Source organism: Rattus norvegicus, chromosome 14, assembly GCF_021556685.1.
Source record: "Rattus norvegicus strain SHRSP/BbbUtx chromosome 14, alternate assembly SHRSP_T2T, whole genome shotgun sequence".
NCBI classification, from domain to species: Eukaryota; Metazoa; Chordata; class Mammalia; order Rodentia; family Muridae; genus Rattus; species Rattus norvegicus.
Genome location: NC_141547.1, coordinates 5,149,430 through 5,176,836, shown reverse-complemented (window position 1 = coordinate 5,176,836; position 27,407 = coordinate 5,149,430). Strand labels below are relative to the sequence as shown.

Sequence of the window (27,407 nt, the reverse complement as noted above, 5' to 3'; positions counted from 1 at the left end):
CACATAGGCTGAGATGAAGGCTATAGGATTTGTTTGTTTGTAAGCCAAAGAGATAGCAGCCTAGAAAACTGGTTGGGAAAGAAGGAGAAGATCTAGACAGATACAGCTCCTTGCTATCAGCAGGTCCCTGGTAGAGGCATTTGTCTTAGGGAACTCATGAGCCTGCTGCCTCCTGGAAGCTTATTTGGCTCTCTCTTTGTTGCAGTGACCTACAGCAATGAGCATCCAACACTCCCTGCTTCCAGATCCAGAAAAACAGCACTAAAACCCTTCCTTCGGAATATCTGTGTTCGCTGTGGGCGGATCGTTCCTTGGACCTTCTGGAGCAAAAGTGTTAGTGCACAAGTGGCGATGGCCTCGACAACTGTAGTGGTTCCTGCAGAGTGGATCAAGACCTGGGAGAAATCTGGGAGAGGCGAGTTTTTGCGTTTATGCCGGATTCTCAGTGAAAGTAAAAGCCGTGACACTTTGGCTTGTAGAGATTTCCAGCAAGCACTCTATGAGTTATCATACCATGTCATTAAAGGAACTTTAAAGCCCGAACAGGCCTCAAGTGTTCTTAATGACATCAGTGAATTTCGAGAAGATATTCCGTTTATTCTTGCTGATATATTCTGCATATTAGATATTGAGACAAATTGCCTAGAAGAAAAAAGCAAGAGAGATCATTTTACACAACTGATATTAGCATGTTTATATTTAGTTTCAGACACAGTTCTGAAGGAACGCTTGGATCCAGAAACATTGGAATCATTAGGCCTTATCAAACAGTCTCAGCAATTCAATCAAAAATCAGTTAAGATCAAAACGAAACTCTTCTACAAACAGCAGAAGTTCAATTTGTTAAGAGAAGAAAATGAAGGTTATGCCAAGCTGATAGTTGAATTAGGGCAAGATTTATCTGGGAGTATCACTAGTGATTTAATCTTAGAAATTCTCAAATCTTTAATAGGATGCTTTAATCTAGATCCCAACAGAGTTTTGGATATCATTTTAGAAGTGTTTGAATGCAGGCCAGAACACCATGATTTTTTTATATCTTTATTACAAGCTTATATGAGTATGTGTGAACCACAGACACTGTGCCACATTCTTGGGTTCAAATTCAAGTTTTACCAGGAGCCAAATGGTGAGACTCCATCCTCCTTGTATAGAGCTGCAGCAGTGCTCCTGCAGTTTAACCTTCTCGATTTGGATGATCTCTATGTGCACCTTCTTCCAGCTGATAGCTGCATCATGAATGAATACAAACGAGAAATTGTGGAAGCTAAGCAAATTGTTAAAAAACTTACAATGGTTGTGTTGCCTTCCGAAAAAAGTGATGAGCGAGAGAAAGAAAAGAAAAAAGATGATAAAGTAGAGAAGGCACCTGACAATCAAAAACTTGGTTTGTTGGAAGCCTTGTTAATTATTGGTGATTGGCAGCATGCTCAGAGTATTATGGACCGGATGCCTCCATACTATGCCACATCACATAAAGTAATAGCCCTTGCTATTTGCAATCTTATACATATAACTATTGAACCTATTTACCGACGAGTTGGTGTTCCTAAAGGTGCTAAAGGCTCACCTGTCAGCGCTTTACAAAACAAGAAGGCACCAAAGCAAGCAGAGAGCTTTGAAGACTTAAGAAGAGATGTTTTCAGCATGTTCTGTTACCTCGGTCCTCACCTTTCTCATGATCCCATCTTATTTGCAAAGGTTGTGCGCATAGGCAAGTCATTTATGAAGGAGTTTCAGTCTGATGGGAAACAAGAAAATAAAGAGAAAATGGAAACTATCCTTAGTTGTTTGCTTAGCGTTACCGACCAGGTGCTACTTCCATCCCTTTCTTTAATGGACTGCAATGCGTGCATGTCCGAGGAACTATGGGCAATGTTTAAGACATTCCCTTATCAGCATAGATACCGCTTATATGGACAGTGGAAGAATGAGACTTACAACAGCCATCCACTTTTAGTGAAAGTTAAAGCTCATACTATAGACAGAGCCAAATACATCATGAAGCGTCTAACCAAGGAAAATGTGAAGCCTTCAGGAAGACAGATTGGAAAATTGAGCCACAGTAATCCAACCATTTTGTTTGATTATATCTTGTCACAAATACAGAAGTATGATAACTTAATAACCCCTGTGGTAGACTCATTAAAATACCTCACTGCATTGAATTATGATGTTTTGGCCTACTGTATCATTGAAGCACTAGCTAATCCAGAAAAAGAAAGGATGAAACATGATGACACAACCATCTCCAATTGGCTGCAGAGTTTGGCTAGTTTCTGTGGTGCAGTTTTTCGTAAATACCCAATTGACCTTGCTGGTCTTCTTCAGTATGTAGCCAATCAGTTAAAGGCAGGCAAAAGTTTTGACCTGCTTATATTGAAAGAAGTGGTACAAAAAATGGCAGGTATAGAAGTTACAGAAGAAATGACAATGGAGCAGCTTGAGGCTATGACAGGCGGGGAGCAACTGAAAGCTGAAGGTGGATATTTTGGCCAGATTAGAAACACTAAAAAATCCTCTCAGAGGTTAAAGGATGCACTACTGGACCATGATCTTGCCCTTCCTCTTTGTTTGCTCATGGCACAGCAGAGGAATGGGGTGATCTTTCAGGAAGGCGGAGAGAAACATTTGAAACTTGTAGGAAAGCTATATGACCAGTGTCATGATACCTTGGTACAGTTCGGTGGATTTTTAGCATCAAATCTAAGCACAGATGATTACATAAAGAGAGTACCTTCAATCGATGTTCTTTGTAATGAATTTCATACACCCCATGATGCAGCATTTTTTCTGTCTCGGCCAATGTATGCACACCATATTTCATCAAAGTATGATGAACTTAAGAAATCAGAAAAGGGTAGTAAGCAGCAACACAAAGTTCATAAGTACATTACATCATGTGAGATGGTGATGGCTCCTGTTCATGAAGCAGTAGTCTCATTACACATCTCCAAAGTCTGGGAAGATATCAGCCCTCAGTTCTACACCACATTCTGGTCTCTGACCATGTATGACCTTGCAGTTCCACATACCAGCTATGAACGGGAAGTCAATAAACTGAAGATACAGATGAAAGCAGTTGATGACAATCAGGAAATGCCTCTAAATAAAAAGAAAAAGGAGAAAGAGCGCTGCACTGCCCTGCAGGACAAGCTTCTTGAGGAAGAAAAGAAACAGATGGAGCATGTACAGCGAGTTCTACACAGACTGAAATTGGAAAAGGACAACTGGCTCTTAGCAAAATCTACTAAAAATGAGACCATCACAAAATTTCTCCAGTTGTGTATATTTCCTCGATGTATTTTTTCAGCAATTGATTCTGTTTACTGTGCTCATTTTGTCGAGTTAGTCCATCAACAGAAGACTCCAAACTTCTCCACACTTCTTTGCTATGACCGAGTTTTCTCAGACATAATTTACATGGTTGCTAGCTTTACTGAAAATGAAGCTAGTCGATATGGGAGATTTCTTTGCTGCATGTTAGAGACTGTGACTAGGTGGCACAGCGACAGATCCACCTATGAGAAAGAATGTGGAAACTATCCAGGATTCCTTACTATATTACGAGCAACCGGATTTGATGGTGGAAATAAAGCTGATCAGTTAGATTATGAGAATTTTCGACATGTTGTACATAAATGGCATTACAAACTAACGAAGGCGTCGGTACATTGTCTTGAAACAGGCGAATATACTCATATCAGGAATATTTTAATTGTACTAACAAAAATACTACCATGGTACCCCAAGGTTTTAAATCTGGGTCAGGCTTTGGAAAGAAGAGTGCATAAAATCTGCCAAGAAGAGAAAGAAAAGAAACCAGATCTATATGCACTAGCAATGGTCTACTCTGGGCAGCTGAAAAGTAGAAAGTCATACATGATACCTGAAAATGAATTTCATCACAAAGACCCTCCTCCAAGAAATGCTGCTACCAGTGTACAACCAAATGGGCCTTGTAGTGGGCTGCCTTCATCCATAGGAAGTACATCTAAATTAGATGAGAGCAGTGCTGAGGAGGCCGACAAGTCACGAGAAAGATCTCAGTGTGCTGTGAAAGCTGTGAATAAAGCTTCCAGTGTCATACCAAAAGGGAACTTAAGCAATGGAAATAGTGGCTCTAACACCAAAGCTGTTAAGGAAAATGACAAAGAAAAGGGCAAAGAGAAAGAAAAAGAGAAAAAAGAAAAGGCCCCAGCTGTTACTCCAGAGGCTAGGGTACTTGGTAAAGACAGTAAAGAAAAACCCAAGGAAGAACAACCAAATAAAGATGAAAAAATAAGAGAGGCCAAAGAAAGAATGCCTAAGTCTGATAAAGACAAGGAAAAATTAAAGAAGGAAGAAAAGGCTAAAGATGAGAAATTTAGGATCATCGTCCCCAATGTAGAATCGAAATCCACTCAAGAAAGGGAAAAAGAGAAAGAGCCCTCAAGAGAAAGAGATTTAGCAAAGGAAATGAAGTCAAAAGAGAATGTTAAAGGAGGAGAGAAAGCACCACTTTCTGGTTCCTTGAAATCACCTGTTTCCCGAACAGATATCATAGAACCAGAAAGAGAAAAACGTCGCAAGGTTGATTCCCATCCTTCTCCATCACATGCTTCCACAATAAAGGACAGTCTTGTTAAACTCAAGGAGTCTTCAGCAAAGCTCTATATCAACCATATTCCACCACCATTGTGCAAGAGTAAGGAGAGAGAAGCAGACAAGAAAGATTTGGACAAATCAAGGGAAAGGTCCAGAGAAAGGGAGAAAAAAGAGGAAAAGGACCGGAAAGAACGGAAAAGAGATTATTCAAACAATGACCGAGAGGCACCCCTGGACTTAATCAAGAGGCGGAAAGATGAAAATGGAATATTGGGGGTTTCAAAACACAAAAGCGAAAGTCCCTGTGAGTCTCTTTATCCAAATGAGAAAGACAAGGAAAAAATTAAGTCAAAATCCTCAGGCAAAGAAAAAAGTGATTCATTTAAACCTGAAAAGATAGACAAAATATCCAGTGGGAAGAAGGAGTCCGGACATGACAAGGAAAAGATAGAGAAGAAAGAGAAATGGGACAGCTCTGGAGATAAGGAAGAGAAGAAACATCATAAGTCTTCAGACAAGCATAGATAATGAAGACTCAGCCAAAATGTGGGTAGGCCTCTGAGCTGAAGGTCTCCCAGCTGAGAATGCCAGAGCTCAGTGTGTCACTCTTTAAACACTATCTCCCTTAATTGAGAGCTTCTGGTGCTGTCCATCTTATGAGAATCCTTTAAGTCAGAAGATGAATATGCATCGTCATCCTCTTGAGACATTGCAAAGTCACTGGCTTTCAGAACATTATTTTTACCTCTGGGCAGTTCCTTGCAGCAAGATCCCTGTGCGTACAATTTTTTCTTGAAACAATACCACCTATAGAAACAGCATCTATGAAACTTTCACCAGCAGAGTCTTGGATCACCCTTTGTAGAAAGGTGAGTTATCTTTCTAAGCTGAGTGCCTTGGTGTAGAGAAGGCTGTGTTTGTGTGTAAAATATAACTGACAACATCGGTATGATTAACCTGACTTTTTTATCTCCTTGCAAAAAGTTTAATTTCAGTTTATGAGAAAGGTCTTACACATATAAACCACAACAGCAATGTTTTCCATTTCATATGCTGTCTCAGTTTCCCAGGCATGTCCAAGCTCAGTGTTTTAAGGTACTTGCCACCAAGTCCAGACACCTGAGTTGGAACCCTGGCGCCTGCATGACAGAGGCAGAAAACTCTGGTGCCCACAGATTTCTCTCTGTCCTTCACATACCCAAAGTTAATCAAAGTCATTAAAACAGTTTAATTTCTCTTGCCCAGAAATTCTCCTAAGGTGACATCTTCATCAAAGAAAATATATTTCTTACTTTCCTAATCACAGTCTGAGATAACGTGATCTTTATTGGAACATTACCTTTTAAATTTAAAAGTTGAGATTACTTAACCCTTTCAAAGTACACAGTTGAGTGATATTAGTCACATTGTGAAGTCCCCACTAACTGTAGATTTCTCAGCTGCAGGAGAATCCACAAGTGTATTAGCATCCACTTTTAAATCTACTCTTCCCTTATTCTCTAGAAACAACTGATATTTTCTCTCAGTATGTTTGCTGACTTTGGACATTAGATAAATAGGATTGTGGAGTATTGTAGCTTTTGTGTATGGTTCTTTCATACCTCCGTGTTTAATGTGTACTAATCATTCCTTTTATGGCTGTATATTTTGTTTATCCATTAATAGACAGAATAGTAATTTTAAGTATTCAAATTGAAACACTAGTGTATCCACAGTTAAAGTAGATGGCACCAAGGTTTTATATATAGTATGAATAAAATGTTGTGTAGAATGGTATATAAATTAATCAGGTTTTTGTTTGTGTTTTTCTAAAGGTCATTTTAGCCTTGATTTTAAGAAATGAATGAATGTACTATGTTCATCAATAAGTATTTTTGAAATTTGAATGAAAACATTAGACATAGAAACTGTGTGTCATGTGCTTATATTTTGAATTTATCTCATTATTTGAGAAAACAACATATAAAGGAAATGAAATGAGTATAAATGAATCAACATGACTTAAAATAATTTTTGTAATACAGCAAATATTACATTTTAATATCACTTAAAATTATATCTTTATAGGGGACTTTTCTTCAATGGAGGACTTCTGGAAGGTATTTAAAAGTGACTTTGAAAGAACTCATTTCCCCTGAAAATTGTTCATTTGATCAGTGAACAAGATAAATAATTTATTTGTCATTTGTGTGTTTCTTTAGGGTCTGTTATGCATTTACCAATATAGAAGAAGTAGTCTATGGTGAGTTGTTGAAGTTACTGTTCTCCCTTAAAGGAGTGGTTCAGTACCAGCTATAGAAAACCCTGCAGGTGCATGCAACAGTTGGGCCTTTCATTCATTACTTAGTTAATCTCCATAGCAATGTTACAAGGTAAACAAGGACCAATACTGTATAAATGATGCACATCAGATAGAGGATGTTTTATTGTCGCATAGCTAAGAAAGAGAGAAAGGATTTTGCATGTTTGTGCAGTCATTCTCCTTTATTCTAGCTTATTATTTACTGTATTTAATGATTCAGCAAATACTGAATGAGACTGTCCCAGGATATGTAAGATAGAGAAAGACAGAATGTTCTGTGTTGCTTCATTCAGTAAGATGATGGCATGCATCCCCAGCTCCCAAAGCAGTGCCTGGCAGAATCTTTCAAAGTCTGCTCTTGTAAATCAGCTAAATCCTTTCCCTAGTCAGTAAAGAACCTACATAGTTTACCAGACTCAATGCATATGCATTGGTTTTTAAAACTTCTTGAGAGCATGATATCTTTATTCATATTTACTAGCTTTTATCTGTTCTCAATAACTTGGACTTGAAGCCTGCTTTGCCAGGTAACTAGTTTAGCTGCTTGAGGCACTTAGAATTCTAGTTTTTCATCTAATAGATTAATCTATTGAGAAAGGGAAAGAGACCACAGGATGTAATCACATCCCCAAATCTCTTCCTGAATGCTACATAAAATGTATGACCAGGTCTCGAGTACATTAGTCCTTTGGGGAGACCACTGCTATCCCAACTGCAGCATTCCACCTCTGACCCTCAACATTCTCATGTCTGTCTCATAATGCTAAATGCATTAAGATAGCTCCCAAGTGTGTCTGAAGTCTTGCCACTTCAAATATTGTTTTAATAACAAACAAAAAACCTCAAAGCAAATACTTACCTCTGTATGCTGGTTTGAATAGGGATGGTCCCCATAGATTCATATGTTTGAATGCTTGGCCCATGAGGAATGGCACTATTAGGATGCCTGGCTTTGTTGGAGGAAGGGCTTTTCTGTAATGGTGGCCTTTAAGGTCTCCTATGCTCAGACTCTCTGCCCACTTCAGAGGAGTATGTCTGACTGCCTTTGAGTCAAGATGTAGGACTTTTGGCTCCTCCAGCACCAAATCTGCTTTCACAATGCCATGCTTCCCGTCATGATCATAATGAACTGAACCTCTGAAACCATAATCCAGTCCCAATTAAATGATTTCCTTTATACGAGTTGCCTTGGTCATGGTGTCTCTTCACAGCAATGGAAGACCTAACTAAGAAGGATATTGGGGACTGGGGTCTTGCTGTGATAGACCAAACCATGTTTTTGTTTGGAGGAATGTGTATTTTGGGACTTAGGATTTGGAAAGCAATGACTTTTAGTGGGACTTAATGGGCCATCCTAGTAGGAATATGGAAGACGAAGACGTTGGTGCTGAGGGTGATATCAACTCTTGTGGTTTCAGAGGAGAAAAATTTTAGTATGTTACCTGGAGGTCGTTCTTACAGTGTTTTGGTCAAGAATGGGGATGGTTTTTGCCCTTTCCTGGGGAGTCTGCCTGAGGCTAAGGTGAAGAGATTAGTTAAATTGAGGTAAGAGGTCTCAAAAAAGCCCAGCATAGACTGTGTCTTATGGGTCACTCTTAGAGCATTTTGATCAAGTGAAGCAAGATTAGGATGAAAAATGCAGTATGTTATTGTTCAAGGATTAAAGGGGCACCTGGAAGCGTAATGGAGCTGAATCCTCCATTCAAGGATATTAAATGGAATTCAGGAAGTGGTGACCTCAGGACAAGATCCCACCCAGCTATGCATTAGCAGTTACACAGGGATAGTTATATTATGTTAGGATTTGTTACGACCTGTTATAACTTGTTTTCATTTGGACATCGAAATATGATTGTGTGTCAGATTGACAAGGGTTGGAGTGTTGTATCTGTTCTCAGTTGTCAACCTGAATATGTCCGGAATGAACTACAGTGTAGAACTTAGAAAGGTCTTGTGACAGGACTTTAAGAAAACTGTAGGTCCAGGTGTGGTGGTATAGGCCTTTAGTTCCAGCACTCTGGAGACAGAGGCATGCAGATCTCTGAGTTCAAGGCCAGGCTACAGAGCAAGTTCTTAGAGAGTAAAGCTTGGGCAGTGAAGGAAACCACTGATACTAAATGCAGAGGGTGATGTAACCCAAGCTGAACTCTGTGCACACCGAGCCTTCGCCTGTTGTCCACACATGGCTGGATTTGTTCCTCTCCTCAGAGCTCTAGCCACATTCTCAGTTTATTCCATATTTGATTTATAACACTGTATCTATCCCATTGGCCTGTGTCCTGTCCACAGCACAGCCACGAGCCTGAGCCTGTGATTCAAATGGCTTACCCAGTTGGGTGTGGAGGATAGTGGGACTTAGGATGGAAAGATACAGGGACTGCTGAGTCTCCTGCTCTAGCCATCAATCGGATAAGCAAAGACCCCTCAGGAGGGAGGTCCCCACTTGGTCACAAGGTTCAAGGTGCAGAAAAACCCTTCTCTGTTCCACACAGATCACCCTTCTCATACAGTGCTTTTGTGATGCCAGATTCTATGTCTGGCACTTGCCAGGCTTTCTTTCTCTTGGTCGCTTGAGACCCTGTGGAAGAAAATTCGCCTACTCTGTCACCAGTGACAAAATTGGGTCTTTCTTTTCTACAAATACAAAGTGCAGCACTTGTGCACCCCACCAGGCTTCTCTGGTTTTGTCCTTTTCTTTTTACACCACCCTCCTGTCCCTGTGCCATCTGCCTTTGTTTCAGTTTTTCTCCTGGGGTTGCAGGAGTGTGCAGGGCATCTCTTGTCTTCTCCTTCCCTCTATAAAGTGTGAGCTACTGAGGAGGTTTTTGTCTGGTATAAAGCCTGTGCTTCTCTGTTTAGATTAATAATACTAAGTTTATATTTGTGCATGGACATATCTGAAGAGGCCTTGTCCACTTTGACTCCCATGCTTTAAACACCTTGTGCTGGTGTTTGTGAAGGAACTTATTCTTAGAATTATTGAAGAGAATCTAAAGAAATTAAGAATACTCAGGCTGTTTCAGAGTCACCCTCCTGGTAGCTCTTGCTATCTCTGCCCTGAGGTATATCCTTGAAGGCAAAGTCCCCTTTTTAATGATCTGTGCTGATTTTGTGAAGTTATATAGATCATTTTATGGAAACTGTGTCATCCAAAAATTTATATTTTCTAAATTACACCAGGGTATACCTTTTTTTTTTTTTTGACAGCCATATTATTTGTTACCTACCCACTAGATATTCCATTTTGCTTCATTGACAGGAATTTTGTAAAACTCAGTTTTAGGGAAAAAGTACTAAGTCTTAAAAGCTGTTTTCCTATGTTAGGACAGTGTGGATAGTTTCTGATGATTCGTTTTCTAGTGCCTAAAAAGCATAAACACACCCTCGATCAGTGCTGCCTTTGCTGATACGCTGGCTCATCTCACATCGTTGATAAGAGAGATTTGTCCAGCTCCTTCTGTGTGCCAGACCCTGTTCAAAGATGATCATATCTCCTCTCCCGTATAGAATACCTCTAGGTAAGTACTGTATTTCATATGGGAACACAAACACTGAGAAATGAGGTGCCTTTCTTTGTTCCCTATAACCCTCACTGAGGGCGTTGTGTGCTTTAGTTCCTGACTCACACACCAGGGAAGGCAACCATGAAAACTTGGATTTGATGACACAGGTTCTGTGGACAGACATCTCTGGTATGGGTTCCTCATACTTTTAGGGACTAACTTAGCATCACTAAATCTTAGGACCTTCATTTCTGAACTCTATGAGAATTCAGTAAGCAATGAAATACCATGTTACATATATTTACCCCATGTGATAAAATTTATGTTAAATACCTTATTTTACCAGGAAACAAGGGTCTGTGACTAACACAAGTATCCCGATGATTTCATCTGTTTCTATTGTTGTTTTTATCCATTTGTGCTCTTAAATTAGTTGAGTCTACACAAGTGAGATGGTGTAGAGAGTGGAAAAGAGAATGAGTCACCTCACCACTGGAGAATAAATGCAGTGAGGCAAGCTCTTACCTGGTTTATTCAGGAACCAGGGATGATAAAACAGCTGCCCACCTTGCTGGTTTCAGAAAACCATGTGGCTGGACCAAGAAACCTAGTCAGCTTTGTGTGACTTTTCATTGTACAGCACCAACATCAGCCTGTTGTGTGTGGTCAGGTGTGTACTTCAGGCTTAGGGCCCTTCCTATTCCTAGCTAATGGTCTAGACATGTCTTATTGTGAATATGGGCCAGGGGAAAATGCCTTTCCTGCCACTACACAGATAAAGGGTATTAAGGATCCGGCTGACAGCAGTGTGAGAGGTGAAGCAGCAGGACTGATAGGATTGTGAGTATTTGGCAAAAAAGGATTCCAAAAGATTTAGGATTCCAGAAGAACATTATGATTCAGAGAGGATTTTAAACCCAGGGTGCTGCAGATACTGCTCAGTTGATAGAGTGCTTGCCCAGCATGCACACAGCATTGGGCTTGATCCCAGCACCACTTAAGGGAGCATGATGGTCTATGCTGCCTGCAATACTGTCATTTGGAAAGTGAAGGCAGGAGGATCAGAAGCTCAGGAATCCTCAGCCCTCAGCTACACAGCACATTTAAGGCTAGCCCATTCTATATGAGACACTATCACAATCAAACATACTAAACAAAATACAAAAGAATTTAAATAAAGGGGAACTTGGAGAAACAGTTCAGCTTCTAATATGCTTCCTGGGTAAGCCTGATAACCCAAGTTTTAAGCCTCAGAGCCCACATAAACAGCAGACATGGTAGCACAGACTTGTAATCCCAGCACTGGGGAGACAGAGACAGGAGGACCCCTGGGGCTTACTGGCCAGCCACCATAGCCTATTTAGCCAGCTCCAGGTCCTACTGAGAGACTCGCGCGCGCGCGCGCGCGCGCGCACACGCGCACACACACACACACACACACACACACACACACACACTCAAAAGAACTTTAATCCAGTCTAAGTTCACCCCAGCCCTGTAAGCTTTCCAGAAAAGCACTGTTTGTCCTAGCATCTGTCTTTAGCTATTACAGGGTCATTGGACACCTTTGTTTCTCCACTTTCTCTCTCTGATTTCCTCCCCTCAGTTTTCCATTCGTAGTAGACCTCGATTTATCCTGTATTTCTCAGATAAAGTAATTGTACAGGTTCTGTTCTTGTCTCTTGGAGCAATCAGTGGAAAAGATAGCCTTGCCCACATTCAAGGAAGAATGAGATGGAGAGTAGGCAGTAAACTATGTAGGACCTTAGATAAATGCTACTTCTACAAGAGAACAAAACGTGAAGCAAAGCCAGGAGGATCACAGTTTACACTGAATATTATGTTACAACACTTGCACGTCACTCAAACGATTACTCACACATACATTAACACACAGTAGAATATGGTTGGTATACTTTGTCATTCTTTTTCACATTAAACTCAGCTCTGCTCTAATAGCCAGTTGGAAGTACTAAGATGAGTCAAAGCGCATTGTAATTACTGTCAAGCCTTCCCTAACGATACCTGTGAAAATCAGGTAGCTAACAATTAAAAGTCAATAGACTGTCTTGAATATATGTCACTTCCATACTAAGATGAACATCATCAAGGCAGTTCCAAAGTAACTCGACACTGTTTTCTCAGTTTCTAGGTGTGGTCTACAAACTGAGAGCCAGTGTGCTGTAAAAAGATGTCTTAAGATGCATAGGTAACTGTATTCTGAGTTTACATTGAGGCTATTACAGGTAATGCTTTCAGTACTGCTCTATTGAAAGCATTCCAAAAGTTTAGTAGTAAAGAGTGAAAGACTTAGTAATGGAGAGGAATTCACATTTACCACAGTCCTGACTTGGAGGCCACTGTTAGAGCTTCTTTGGATTCTGGGAGGCCAGCTTCTGATGTGGCCACTTGCCACAGTGGAGGCAGTGGTAAGAAATACCCGGCTAATAGCTTTAAAAACTCAAACGATGCAGCTGGGTATTTTTATCTCGACAGTGAGATGGTGCCATGAAGTGCGTCATTTCCCTTTCTCAGGGTGGCACGTAGAAAGTGGGATTTGTCAAGATAGTCCTGCAGTTACAGCGAGACACAAAAGATCAGTCAGTATAACATGATAGCACAGACAGTAAGCAGGTACTGAGTCCCTGGGAGTGACAGAGCCCTGGGAGATGGGGACGTCTATTCTGGAGGCCACCTGCACGTCTGCTATGACTTATGTACTGAGTGACCTAGTCCATACTTCATATATTTCAAAAGCAAAACAAAAATAGGAATGGAAGGGGGCAAAAGGACCGGAAACGTGAAGGTGGCAGAGAGCCTTAGCTGGGGCTGTTGTGAAGGCTGAGGGTAGCAGGGAACTGGGGGATATGAGGACGGAGGTCTCCTAAGATGCAGCTGGTACAAAGTGCCACGCTGATAGCTAAGACCTCAAATGCTGTTCAGTCCAGTCACGTGTTTGAGTCCAAGGCTTAGGTTTGCCATGTCATCGTAGAACATAATCCAGCTCTTAGAAAGGCTTATCTGTCGATTAATTTTCATATTTAAAAACTAGGCAGTAATCAAAGGATAAATTAAATAAATAAATGCATATGCACACATACACGCACACACACACATGTGCACACACTTTAGTTTTTGTGTGTTTTTCAAGACAGGGTTGTCCCCTTACTTGCTCTGTAGACAAGGTTAGCCTCGAACTCAGAGATCCACCTGCCTGTGCCTCCCAAGGCATACTTAAAGGCATACAGAGATTTATATGTGTCTATATCTTGGAGGAACTAATCCTCTGGGGTGGAAGACCCTGGCAAGTGCACTCTTAACTTCATAGCCCGTGCTCCTCTGTGGAGCTAGTGATGGTGGCCACCGATGTACCGTGTAACAGCAGTGGTTTGTTTTGTTGTGGTTTTGGCTGGTTAGTTTGCTTAGCCTTGTAGTGGAAGGACAGAGTAGACAGACTGGCTTCCCTGTTCTGCTTATGCGTTGCTGTCCTGTGACCATGATGGAGATAGACAGTTGGACTGCCAGGCACGTGGTGTAAGCTGATCTGCTCCATCACAGGCTTTGACTTCTTCCTGACAGCCTGCGAAATTGTCTTCTGTTCCTTTATTCTTCTTTACGTAGGAAGATGTACTGAAAATTTGTATTCTTTTTTTTTTTTTTTTTTTTTTTTGGTTCTTTTTTTCGGAGCTGGGGACCGAACCCAGGGCCTTGCGCTTCCTAGGTAAGCGCTCTACCACTGAGCTAAATCCCCAGCCCGAAAATTTGTATTCTTAAACTAGTCACAAAGTACACTATCAGGAGTTTATGAAATTGCCTGGATATTCTATCTTCACTATAGGTGGGAGAACAATACTAAAATTTATACGGTATCATAAAAGATGTTAATTATAGTCTCTGATTCATTGATATGAGTGTTCAGAAGTTCAGTATTTCAACTTCTGTGATCACTTTTATTTTTGTAAGAACCCTTGCTGAGTATGACATGCAGTGTTTACAGATCCTGAGAGGAAGTACGAGCTCGTATTTGTCTTAACTAATGAGATAAAAGTACTATTCGTGGTAATGATTTTCTTCAACTGATGATAAGAATTAATTATGAATGAAAATGTATAAAATTAGGGCAAGAGGAAGCAGCATAGACTATTTTGACTGATAGGAAGCATGGTATAGAATGTCCTGATGTCCACAGGGTACAGAAATTGTATGTTCATCAAGGATTTCTGTCTGAGGAGCAAGAAAGCATAAGCTAGAATAGAGTCTGAGAAAGCCATCTTTCGGATGCTTGTCTCCACTCTAACACATTCACCTCATTGTCCCCATCAACTAAGTCACTTAATCAACTGTGCATCATCCTGTCTCCAGAGAACCATTGTCTTGCTTCCAGAGAAGCAAGTAAAACCTAATCTTTATGACCTTTCACTCTGGTGATTCAGCCTTTTTCCTATATTGTATTATACATTTGAATCTGTAAGTCTGGATCGTCACCTGCTTAATCTTAGCTTAGCTGTTCTGTGTCCATGCTGTCTATTGGCCTAAAAAAATTTTAAGAAATTATAAAGACATCTGCATTGTCTGCTGTCCTCTGTCTGCTGTCCCCTTCTCTGTCTGCTGTCCCCCTTTTTCCCCCTTGACAATTATTCTGCTTTACCCACTTCCCAAAATCCATGTGGCCTTGTTGATAGATTGTGAATCATTTCCCTTTAAAGCCTGTTGATGCAGAAAATAAGAGGCTGGCGAGAGTGCGACTCAGTGGGTAGATGCTCTTTCTGCCAAGCCTCCCAGTTCAGTTCCTGAGAAGTGATGGCAGAACAGAAAGGACTCCCACAAGCTGCCCCCTTGCTTCCTCCTGTCTACCATGGCCTATGGCATATCCATACACGCGGACAAATAAACAAACAAATCGTATGTTTTAAAGGAAATCTGATCCATGTGTGAGTGAACACCGAAATCACGAAAGAGAGCTTGATGCATGTGTCCTGCCTTGTATCAGCAGTAGCCACAATAATCATAATCATAATGGCTTATACCTTAGAAGCTAGTGTAGATTGGGGTATATATGTAACTGTCTCCTATATATTTGGTGAAGAATATTTGGAGGGAATAACAGATGTGTAGAAGTCAGAAAATAAAGATTTTTAAAACAAAAGCAGCAATGAAGATAATGCTTAGCAAACAGGACTGGAGAGACGGCTCATTGATTACACTCAGACATACATGCAGACAAAACACTCACACACAAAATAAAGTTTAGTGTTAAAAGACCGGAAATAGGTACAAATGGATCTGAATGAGGTGACCATGAAAAAAGCAAGCTTTCCCCTTTGAACTTGAGTTTATTACAGAATCACCTCCCATTCCTGTGCGTGGGACCGCAGGCGCATGTATGCACATGCATGCATGCGTATGCACACGCATGCACATGCTCCTGTACACATCCAGCACGTTTCTTCTCCTGACTTCTCAGTGCTTCCCTCCTACTGACTAGCTTCATGCTGCTGATGAGGGTCGTGGTCAACTATAGCAATCATGCATTGGTGGAGAAGAATAATCATATTAAAATAAATTCATATTGTTATAAAGTTTTTTTATTTTCTACTAATAGTAGTAACCGTATAATAGCATAGATACCAAACATTGAGGATAGAGGGATTTTTTTTTCAGAATAAATGAAGTTGTTCCCCATCTTTCAGCACTTTGTGTACTGGGAGTGCACTTGTACAGTGTGGCTCTGTCACTGCACTTTTCCCCTTCTGGATTAAGGCACCATATTTCATATGATCCACGTATTATGTTGAATCTAACCCTGCTCGTTTGGTTCAGCACATGCAGTAGGAGGCCATCTTAGTGTGCTCTCTGGTTGATCTAGTTGATGCTAAGAAGCAAGTGAAAAAGGAAAGTTAGAGAAAGAAGATAGGAAGTCAGGAAGGACAAGTTACACTACCTAAGATGTAGGGAGCAGTCCTTTCTCTCTGGGAGAGACTGGGGGAAACTCACACAAGCCGGGTTCCAAGAAGCGTTCCTCCCATGAGGTAGACACTCAGAAAGCACCGTGTGTAAAAGAGGGTAGATGCTGATGGTCGAATAAGGGAACAAGCATGTAAGTGCCCTCTATTCCTATAGTAAACATGCGTAACAGCGCTTAGCCCTGTCCATGTCGTAAGGCCTTCAGTGACAGCAAGTACATTCATGCATTGTTCAGTTGTCACCACTGCACTGGCACACTGCTCATCATCATAGCAAAATCTAAATGTGTCATCTAAAATGATGCATGTGACTCTTTGCAGTGTGTCTGTGCCACTGACATTGTTTGCAGAGACGTCCTCTCCTGGTATGGCAGAATTATACCCGAGTGTTTGTTCAGAGCACGTTGTATTATGTATTGGTATTGCAGCTCTTCACAGTCACGAGTTTTCACAAGTCCGTGAGCCAGCTCTCAGCCCTGTCATGATGTGCCCGAAAACCTGTGTTGCTTTGCCATTATGTTCTTCACTGTGTCCTTGGCACATGCCCAGTTGGCATTCAGTTGGAAAACTCGCATACCTTCCAGGAGTACATGTAAGTATTTTCAAATCATAAAGAAAACAATTAGTGCTCCTACCTTGTCAATAATGTTTGTTATTTGGCTATCTTGTGTTAAAAAATAAGAGTAAATGACCTATTTCACAAGCCCACCAAAGAAATTAAGAAAAATCTGAATTGCTGATGCTTAGGAAAGCACTACTCATGCACCAGGCACGGCGGAGTGAGCTTATAGCATCAGTGCTGAGAAGTGGAGACAGGAGGATAGAAGTTGAAGTCACCTCCATCCTCTTCGTAGCAGGTTCGGCTCTCAGTAGTGAGATGCAGTGACACAGCTGTAAAGACACCAGTGCTGCCGAAACGACAACCTCTTCCGAACATCGAGGGGAGCTGAAAACAGTTATTTTGATTAGTTACGTTTATTTATTGGAGGAGTATGTGTGTACACACACATGTGCACGAACACAGAGGTCAGAAAAAACACATGCAGGAGTTATTAGTTCTTTCCTTGTACCATGTGTGCTCTGGTTCTGCACTTGAGTTGCGGCCTGGCAGTGAGCAGGCACCTGTGCTCCCTGGGCTCTGTCCTGCGCTGCAGTGTGAGCTTGGCCAAACGCAGTTGCTGAGTGCTTGGCCCTGCTCATTCCATTGCAACGAAAGACCAATAGTTTCCATTTTTATTCCTGTTGACTGTTGTGTCCATGGTTTCAACTTCAAATAATTGAATGAGTTAAAGGAAGTTACACTATTTTACGATGGAGTGGTACAGGAATCTTAGTGTCCTCCAGTGTCTCCACATGTATGGGAAACAGCAGTAGGAATTGCTGGATGGTCTGTGCTGTTTACAAAGCAATCAGTGTGTAAGAAAGATTGTCACAGCTTTGCATTCATAGACTTTGGTGAAAGAGGGACAGAAGCCTTAATTACTGGTATTAGATAGAAGTTAGGAATGAAACTGATTTCATTAAGACCCAGCTTTGACAACACCTAGTCTTCTAGGCCTCACTCTGAGTAAATATGAGAATATTAAATGTTCAAGTACAAAATTCTGGCCATCTTCCAGAAATCTTTCATTTTTAAGAGATTTTTAACTTAAAACCTAAGGAGACCTTGTGAAGATTTATGTACTATTTTATTATCTAGATACTTGATTCTTAGATCTGATAGCCACATAAGCCACTTATATAACATTTTTGCGTGTTAATTATACCAGGCGAGAATAACGTACAATGTGGAAACATTGTTACCCAGAAGGCACTGACTGAGGCAGACAGCAGGAGGTCAGTGATTTCCTTCTCTTTAGTTTGGCTCCTCTGTACAATGGTGAGATCACTCTTAAGAATTGTTACCTTGTCCCTTAGTGCACATGGGTTTTGTGTTGTGTTTTTGTTTTGTTTTGTCCTGGGAAGCTGAGCCTTCCTATGGTAAGGAAATTAATCAAGTTTCAGAACTACATTGTTTTTTCATTTCTGTGTTCTTTGTTCTGTTGGTATGCATACTTCTGTTTACACGGATGTTGCTGGCCCAGGTTGTCTTAGAGAAGCACGTTTGTTTGGAGTTGGGTGTCTTTCTAGCACAGGCTATAGCACAGGAGAAAACTGGCCTCTGTCCATCAGCTTCTCCTTTGCTCCTGCATGGTGATGTCGGCTTGGTTTAGACAATGAGTCATGATGCTGTCGCAGTTTCTAGGAGGGACCAAGTCAGTAGTCACAGAGCGTGAGCAGGATCGAAGCCACAGCATGATGGTCAGCAGATGGAAGCTGCCTCAGGGCGAGTGAAGGTGAGGCTGCTGCAGAGGGCCTGATTGGATCTCACACCCACCCTGACTGGTTGACCTCTCAGCGCCCTCACGGCAGCTGGCCTCTGCTTGCAGGGTTTGCCTTGTCAGTGCTTCAGTTACAATAGGGCTTCCTGTTGTTTGACTCTATGTGGAAGTTCATGATAATAACTTCTAACTAGTACCTTGATTATTCAGAAGAGACAAAGAGCATGTTAATATACAAAATATGAAAATAGCAAGCTGAACAGTGAAATGAAAGTAAAAATTATGATGAGGCTAAAGAATACATTCTGGAAACACAGATATGTTTGTGATTGTAATTAATGGGCTATAATCCAGCCTACCTGGCCTTAACAATTTTTAAATGTTTATTTTTATTATTTTTAATTGTGTATGCGTGTCTGTATCTGGAAGAACAAGCAAGTGCTTTTAACTTCTGAGCCCTGGCCTGAAAAAAATGTTAATAATCATGAGTAACCCGATTGGTAGTGTAATTAAATGTCCATGTGAATAAGAAAACTTCATGAGGAGATAGGAGGTTGCCTTTGGTTTTTAGCTGTCCTTCGATGACTAACATTATTTCATTGATTCTTTGTAACCGTGTCGTTGTTATTGTCTGTGTTTATTTCACTGACTTCAGCCCTGAGTCTGTTTCTTGCTGCCCACTCTTTGGTGACATTATCTTAGTTGTCGTTGGAGTGGTTTCAGATGTGGTGCTAAGTCACTAACATGCCGTCTCTCCGACTTTCAGTGCTGTGAACCTACCTCTTCATTGTGAATGACCGCCTTCCTTGTGCCCTAGAGACTTGGGTATGTTGTGTTTTCATTTGCATACCATCCTAAGAAGTTGGGTTTCCATCTTGGTATCTCTTGACACATTTTTCGTGTCAGTGGTGAGGAGTTGCTCAGTCTCCATGAGTTCATAAAGTCATTTGTTCCATGTTAACAACATCCAGCTTTAATCTGTGTGGTCACATGGGATGCAGGGAATGTCAGTTTTCTTTTTCTTGTTGAGACTTGCTCTGTGTCCAAGCATGTGGTAAGTTTTAGAGAAAGTTCCGTTTGCTCCTGAGAAGGTAGATTGGTTTGTGCTCAGGTGAAATATCTGCTAAGCCCAGCAACAAAATGAAAGCCCGGCACTCTCACCCATCATAGGCAGAGGAGTAGAACGGCCGGTCCCGGGCTCACTGGCAGTGCAGTCCAGCCCAAGCACAAAGCTCTAGGTGTAGACCCCATCTTGGATAGGAGGTAGGAGCAGCAGGGGAAGACACTTCAATTCATACCAACCGCTGGCTTCCACATGCATGTGCAGTCAATCACGCCTGTCACTTATTACACACATACATGTCATTAAAAATTAAACAGCCATTGAACAGTTAGAGTTGATTCAATGCGAACCTTAATCTCTAGTCAAGAAGCCTTAATATTTTTAAGGCTTTTATGTAATATTTTTTACAAAGTACTGGGACAAGAAAACACAGTTGTGGGGCTGGAGAGATGGCTCAATGGTTAAGAGCACTGACTGCTCTTCCAGAGGTCCTGAATTCAATTCCCAGCAACCACAGGGTGGCTCACAGCCATCTGTAATGAGATCTGATGCCGTTGTCTGGTGTGTCTAAAGACAGCTACAGTGTATAGTATACATACGATAAATAAATTAAAAAAAAGAAAGAAAACACAATTGTCATACTCTTGTTTCCTTGAAATACATTCTGAGCATAATTCTGTTTCCTAAATATTTGTTTACTGTATAGTTTCTGGCATCACCTTAGAATGATATTGAATGGGGAAAAAAAAAGAATGATATTGGATATAAATAATATATTTAAAGAATATATTAACATGTATTGTTTTTTCTTATGTCATCATTCTTTAAAAATTAGCACTCCAAACAAGTGTCTTTATAGCAAAAACTGCACATAAATCCATTTTTGGATTATTTTTAATGTCGAGTCTGACTGTAGTGATGTGCATACATTAGAAGACTTCAGATACCGTGCTAACCAGAGGAAACAAGCCCTTAGTTTCCACCACAGTGCATGAGGCTTCTCCATGGAGAAAGAGGTTCCGACTGTACTATTAAAGAGAGAGAGCAAAAAAAAGTTTGTTCTTCAAAAGACAATGTAGTAGAACATGCTAATTAGTGTGCTCCTTCAACTGGTTTCCTGTAGCATGTGGGAAACACGGACAGAGGCATGGAGCATTCCACTGTCAGCATGGTGTCCCAGATCCAGATGTCGATCTAAGGCTAAACAGAGATCATGGAGCTGCCAAACAGAAGAGACGTGAGGTAAGCCAGACAGGTAGATGCTGCGGTCATGCCTTGAAAACCGTCAGCTGGTGAGCAAGGTGTTACGGTGTGTGTATTTGCTGATGACAGAGAGAGCTCCATGCCCAGCAGTGGTATTTACAGACCCCAAGACCCTTAGCACTCCTGAACATTCATTCAGATCTGGGAGCCCAGCAGGTAGGCAGCAGCTCCTGCCAAGGGAGAACAGAGCCTTGTCCATCAAAGTCCGTAGTCTTGGGGAAGCTGCCTGAAGCACTTTGCTTTTTGGCTTCAGGCTAACTGAGGTTTCTCAACCCAGGATGTGTTTTGCGGGCTTAATAGCTCACCATAAGAGTAGCACTGGAGTGCACTTGGGTCCTGAACACCCAGTAGAGTTGCCAACAGGCTAATGAAGACTTCGTATTGGCTTGAGCTGTGTCCAGGTGGTCTTCTCTGGTGCATATGTCACAACAGCAGGTGGCCAACACAGAACAAGCCCAGTGGCGATTTTGGAGTGTCTTTGTCTCAGGGCTTTTTTTCTTTTACTCTTACAGGTGCTTCGTGTGTGTATTAGGGTTTCCAGTTCTGTGTTTTTGTGGGATTCCTGTGTATATGAATATGTGTTGTCATGTGCATGTGTTTTCTGTGCTTTTTCTTTGGCTCTTTTTCTTCTGTTTGTTGTTTTTATTCCAGTTTGTTTGTTTTTGTTTATTATTATCTTTTGATGCCTGTTTTCTAAGGAGAGACAGAAAGGGTGTGGATCCAGATAAGAGGGAAGGAGAAATAGTAATCAGAATATAGTGTATGAAAAAAATAAGTTCAATAAAAGAAAAGTAGTTGAAAAGATGTAGATGTTTTTTCAGTTCCAGTATTGTTTTCATTCTTTTGCATTGACACAGTTTTATAATCTCTGAAACACACATTTTTAATTCTATGATACAGCACAGTAATCACATTCTGTAGCTCTTCCTTAGGCTGCCTTTCTTCCTGTGATCGCAGAGACAGTGATGATGTGTAGGCTGGGCTCTTTGTGCTGTCTCTGGAGGGTGTGAGGGAGGGCGTAGTGACCACAGCGATTGCTATGAGTCGCTGCTCCTCCCTAGCCTTTCCTAACTTGACACATTTGGTCTCAAATATCTTAAGGAAACTTACGCGTAAGAGTATACATCGCCTGGCTACTAACACACTCTCATTTTCTTTTTCTCATTTAAAATAGTGACGGACAAGTGGTGACCGTGAGATGCACGGGAACAGATGGAGCAGCTGGTGCAGTGCTGGGACGCTGCTGTTGTCCCAGACAGCCATGCCTCGGTGACGTTAGACTCAGCAGTCAGCCTCGCCCCGCGTCCTTCGCCTCCTTCCAGTCTGCAGTGGGCATGGAAGTCGCTGGCAGAAATGTGGGTGCCAGGGTCCACACGTGGTGATCCACGTGTGCTACTGTGTGGTCCTGAATGGGTTTGCCATAACAATTACATTATTTATGTCTGGTTTATCATACGATGCTGGTCTTTTATAGCTAATTATTAGTCTTCTGCACTTGGTTTTATTTTCCATAAACTTTACACATGGATGAAAGAAGATATTTTTTAATTTTTCCTCACATGACAGATTTAGAATTTGAAATATTGAACTGAGGAAAAAACCAAAAAAAACTAGAAAGTATGTCGAGAAGTACGCCCAATTGCTGCCCTGCCTCAGCCTTCAGGTGACAATGAAGTAGCTTTCTACAGCTTGGAACTGTCTAAGGACTTCTGCGTACACACTTCCAGCCACAAGTCAGTATGTGTGGAGGAGGAGGCCGTTTCTTTCCTTGCTGATGCCACTCTGGTTGGTCATTTCAGGTGCCCTCTACTGGTAAACGTAACCATGCTGGCATACCGTAGCATAGCTATGTCTCCATTGTGCTGGAGTCTGTGTGAATAGTTAAGATGTTAATACTACATGTTTTCCCTACTTTCTCATAGCTAATGTCTATGGAACTAGCTGTATTACTTATTTGTTTGTTGGTTTGTTTGTTTGTTTTTTATTGTTTTATCTCTGTTAATTGGCCCCCCAGATTTCCAGATAGTGTTCTAACTGCAACAGAAGAACTGTATAGTTCCTTAACTCACACTAAGTTTGACTTTCAACAGTTTGTTCAGTGTGAATATTTTTATCTCTTTTTCATGCTTCAACTTACTTGAAACTCAATTTAACATTAATAACCTTTTAGTAGAACCAACTTATTAAATGTTACTTTGGTGTGCAGTGAAATGTTTGATTAAGCAAATGTTTAAGAAAGATACTTTGAGTGTTTTGAAATTTACTGTGACTCATAAGGCAAAAATCATTTCATAGTATTTCAGAGATAAAGTCTCAACTGTAGAAATTATAATACAAATAAAGTTTGCTTTGATTAAAGTTTTTTCTGAAAGTCCATCTATTGTCAGAAAGCACCAAGAAGTTGCATTAATAGCTGCTGTTTTCATTGGAAGAAAGAGTTCCACTGAATTTCCGTGTAGAGTCTATTCTCAAGAGACTTATGTTTTCCAAACATACTGTGTAGTGTGATCATTTGCAATCTAAATGGATAAGAAAGATACAGTTCAGGGCTGCTGGTTCAGGGCTGCTGGTGGTCATACAGCCACTACAGACACCTGTCTTTAGTGCCCTCTTACATTCTCATGTTAACTGTCTAGACTGTCACTCACATCTCCAGTGAAAACAGGAGCGACGACAGGTCTTTCTGAGTCAGATGCTGAACGAAGCCTACGCATTGTTAACAGGTTTTTCATAGGATTTTTGTCTCCATCTTTTCAGTGTGCGGCCAAGGTTCTTTCTTCTAGGTGGTAACAGTTCCAGGTATATTCAATTTATGTATTTATCATGTATACACTATTATTATGTGAAAACACGCTTCAAGTGCGGCCATTGTGCAGTATCTATGTGTACTGACCAAGTGCCCCATATCATTACAGTCCCTAGAAAGCATTTTGGTACATATTACATACTGTGTTTTAATATACTTATAAAGTTATACAAAATCCTTTCCTTTTACCCATGAGTTCCATCTGTTTGGGTTTTTTGTTTGTTTGTTTTATTGTTTTTATTTTTGGTTGTTTTTTTTCTTCTTGAAAAAAACTGTATCCTTTATCAAAGGATAAAGTTTAATCCGTTTTCTAGTACCTTGCCCTTTGTTAAAATAATTGGGATATAAATTGTTGAAATCGCCACAATTAAGAGTTTCAGAAATGTGTGCTACTGGCCACTTGACTTAATAAAGATGAGATATATTAACAGATAGAACAAAAGTCTGTTTCCTCACTAAAAACAATTGACTATTTTTTTAATTAGCAAATATTAGTAATGGCCTAGACTATTAATAATTTCTATATGTTGTGGAGAGCACATAATGAGACAATGCTTATTATAGCAAGTCAGGTACCATTCAGGTAAATTAGGCATTGTAATTACAATAGGACTGTAATGTATAGAAACTCATTCTTCACATTCCTTAGAGCTGCAACCTGAGACAGTTAAAGGGCCTGTAGTTCAACTGGGAGGTATAGATGGTAGTGGGCTGAGGAAGCCTGGCAAGGCAGGTATACAGAGGGTGTACTGTCAAGCTGGCTAACACTGCAGGCTGCTAGAGCTGTATTTCCGTTGTGTTACTGTGGAAAACACTAGAACACACGATTCAGACATACCCCATGTGAGGAAGTGGGGTACAGAACTAGTCTGGGGGAGTGGTAGCTATCTGTACAACTTGTGACCAAGAGCTGTAGTGGACGTGATGGCACATGCCTACAGTCCCAGCACCTGAGAGGTAGAGTCAGGAAGACTAGGAGTTTAGGGGTGACCTGGGCTACGTGAGACTGGGTCAAAAAATAGAGAAGAGCAGTAGCTGAAGAGTGGTGTTCACAGACTATCATTACCATGCCCACATTGTCCTGTGTAGACCTCACAATCCAGCCTCTTAGTACAATCAGAAGGTATTCTGTGCGCGTGCACTGCATGACTGTGTAGCCCTCGCAGGCAGAGCCGGGAGAGGCTGGAAGGCACGGTGAGAAGACAGAGCCACTTTACTATTTACCATCCATGTGGTCAGGTCTCATCTGTAAGTTCAGACGAATCTGTACCTTGTCTCTCTGGTGTGTATGGTCCAAAGCACATTTGAGCTGAACTTTGCATAGAAGGTACCTTGCATGGAGGAGGTACCTTGTTTTATAAAGAGGGAGGTCTGTTCAGTCAGCAAGATGGAAAAGATTTCTTGGCAATTTAAATTTTCAAAGGCAAAGGGGACAGATGTTGTCCAGTGATAATTAAAAACTTACCTAAGAGGCTTTTCTAAGTCTCCGCTTGAACACACATTTCACAGCTGCAGTTTTGGGCTCCTTTTTCCCTTATGTTACATCATGAACATGCCACGTGTTAATGGGCATAATATACAAAGTGCATAATGTAATGTAAATTGATATTGTATGACTGGTTATCTTTCATGTTAATATTAAATTATGAATGTATAATTTGTGAAATAAAACATATCCCTGGTATTGAACACTGCTTGGTTCTTTTTATTAATATATAGCCTCCAGAGCTATGTGACTTTAACGTTTTGTTTAATAACTATGCTAATAATCTTCCCAACAGTATAATGACTTTGCCTTAGCTTTGTTAGTCACCTGCATATGCTAGAATAAGAAGATTTGTCCACAGATGTTCAGTATTGGAAGGAGGTAAGATGCCGATTCTGAAACTGAAATAAGGCCAAGAGAAGGGCTACTAGGGCGACATCTTTGGAAATTCAGCAGTCATACCATGTCTTCTTATAGAGGAAAAGAAAATCCGAAGGGAAAAAACAAGATTCACAAAATACTCTCTTTTGAATGGCATTGCTACTATTCAATGCAAATCAAAAGTAAGATGAAATGCTGGAGAGACTCTATACAAGCAAGAGAGCCTGAGCTTGGATCTCTCTCACACACACAAAAGCCAGGCATAGTGCTGCATATCAGTAACCCCAGAACTAGGAGAGGAAATGAGTGAGCTCTGGCCTTAGGGAGGAGCCTTGCCTTAAAAAATAAGGGTTAGCACACTCAAGGGCAAGCCCCATGCCCTGATGGTAGATGGTCAGCACAAGGCAGACTCAGTGGTGCTTTTGAAGTTTTGTTTTGTTTTGTATGTGTTTTTCTGGGGTGTGTGTGTGTGTGTGTGTGTGTGTGACTGTCTTTCTGGCTCTCTGTGTATGGAATGTGTTTCTCATGCTTTGTTTTCCTGCCTGTTTTGTTTTATTCTGGCTCATTTGTTTCTTTATTTGCCTCTTTGTTTTCTAAAGAGAAAAAGGTGTGGCAATGGATGAGTGGGGGAGGATCTGGGAGATGAAAGAGGGGAAACTGTGATCAGAATATATTTATGGAAAAAATATTTTCAATAAGAAAAGGTTTAGACTAGCTGAGAAAAACCTAATGTTGGCCTCTGATATTCACATGCCACACAAACACACACACACACACACACACACACACACACACACTTTCATGCACATACCCACAAGAACATGTGCATATAGCATATGTGCTCGCACATATACACCAAATGAGAGGATGAGAATAATACTTTCTCATGGCCCAGGTACAGGCAGCAAAAAGACTGATCAACAGTGGTTCCAAGAAGGATGACCTTGAAAGATGACCTTTCCCATGGTTTCCTAAGCCTGAAGTGGAAGTAAGAAAGACGGATCGTTGCTGCCTTTCAGAAAAATGTTCTTACATTTTCTAGGATGTATTATTTCTCCTTGTTTTCTTCTCTTTTTGAACATGAATTCATTTTGCAATTCTGGCTAGCCTAGGTAAACTTCTATAAATCACAGTTGATTGTCATCTGTCAAACAAAGGAAGCACATGGGACGTGGAATCTGAACAAACTCTCCAACACGATGAAGCACGGGTGTAGGCTCAAGTCAGAAAAGCATTAAGAACCCTAATGACTGTCATGTGTGACCTCCCGGGGACATCTGTGGTGAGTAGGAGCTACAGAAATGTGATCTCTTTCCGCATACCATTCTCCCATTAACACAACAGCTCTGAATTGTGAGTTCCCTGCAGGGTGAAGGAAAGAAAGTCATAATCACTGGGGCATTAAAATAGTATTAATTTGATCTGAATACAGAATTCCCATAATTTTGTAGTGGAAATTACTAAAGAAATTACATGTAATCATATAATAGTGGGAGAAGAAGAGGCTGCTCCTTGTAAATAGGTCTACACCTCCTTGCTTCCAAAATACAAAGCACATATAGTGTACAAATATCTAAGAAGTGTGTAGCTCAGAATGCACATAAGCCAGTCTTCTAGTTTGCATATCAGAAAGCTAAAATTACATTCCTATAATTGAAAGGAAACAAATCATATAGCTAGACATCTTTTCAACCAAAACCAAGACTTACTCAGGGAAAATATGACATATTAA

The 27,407-nt window shown here is 40.8% G+C and overlaps 1 protein-coding gene across 20 annotated transcripts in view; it reads left to right on the top strand.

Annotated features, from left to right (window-relative positions):
* Positions 1–25,497, top strand: part of Thoc2l (THO complex subunit 2-like) — a 38,036-nt gene extending 12,539 nt beyond the window's left edge. Inside the window, exons 2-10 of one of the 20 annotated variants that reach the window (XM_087584296.1) lie at positions 206–5,456; positions 6,655–6,686; positions 6,789–6,829; positions 10,250–10,407; positions 16,784–16,947; positions 18,125–18,191; positions 19,443–19,501; positions 20,863–20,981; positions 22,177–25,497. In XM_087584296.1, coding sequence (XP_087440422.1) covers positions 352–5,115 — 4,764 coding nt within the window. In that variant the 5' untranslated portion in view covers positions 206–351 and the 3' untranslated portion in view covers positions 5,116–5,456; positions 6,655–6,686; positions 6,789–6,829; ... (4 more) ...; positions 20,863–20,981; positions 22,177–25,497. 20 annotated transcript variants of the gene reach the window in all.
* Positions 25,498–27,407: the final 1,910 nt, after the last annotated feature.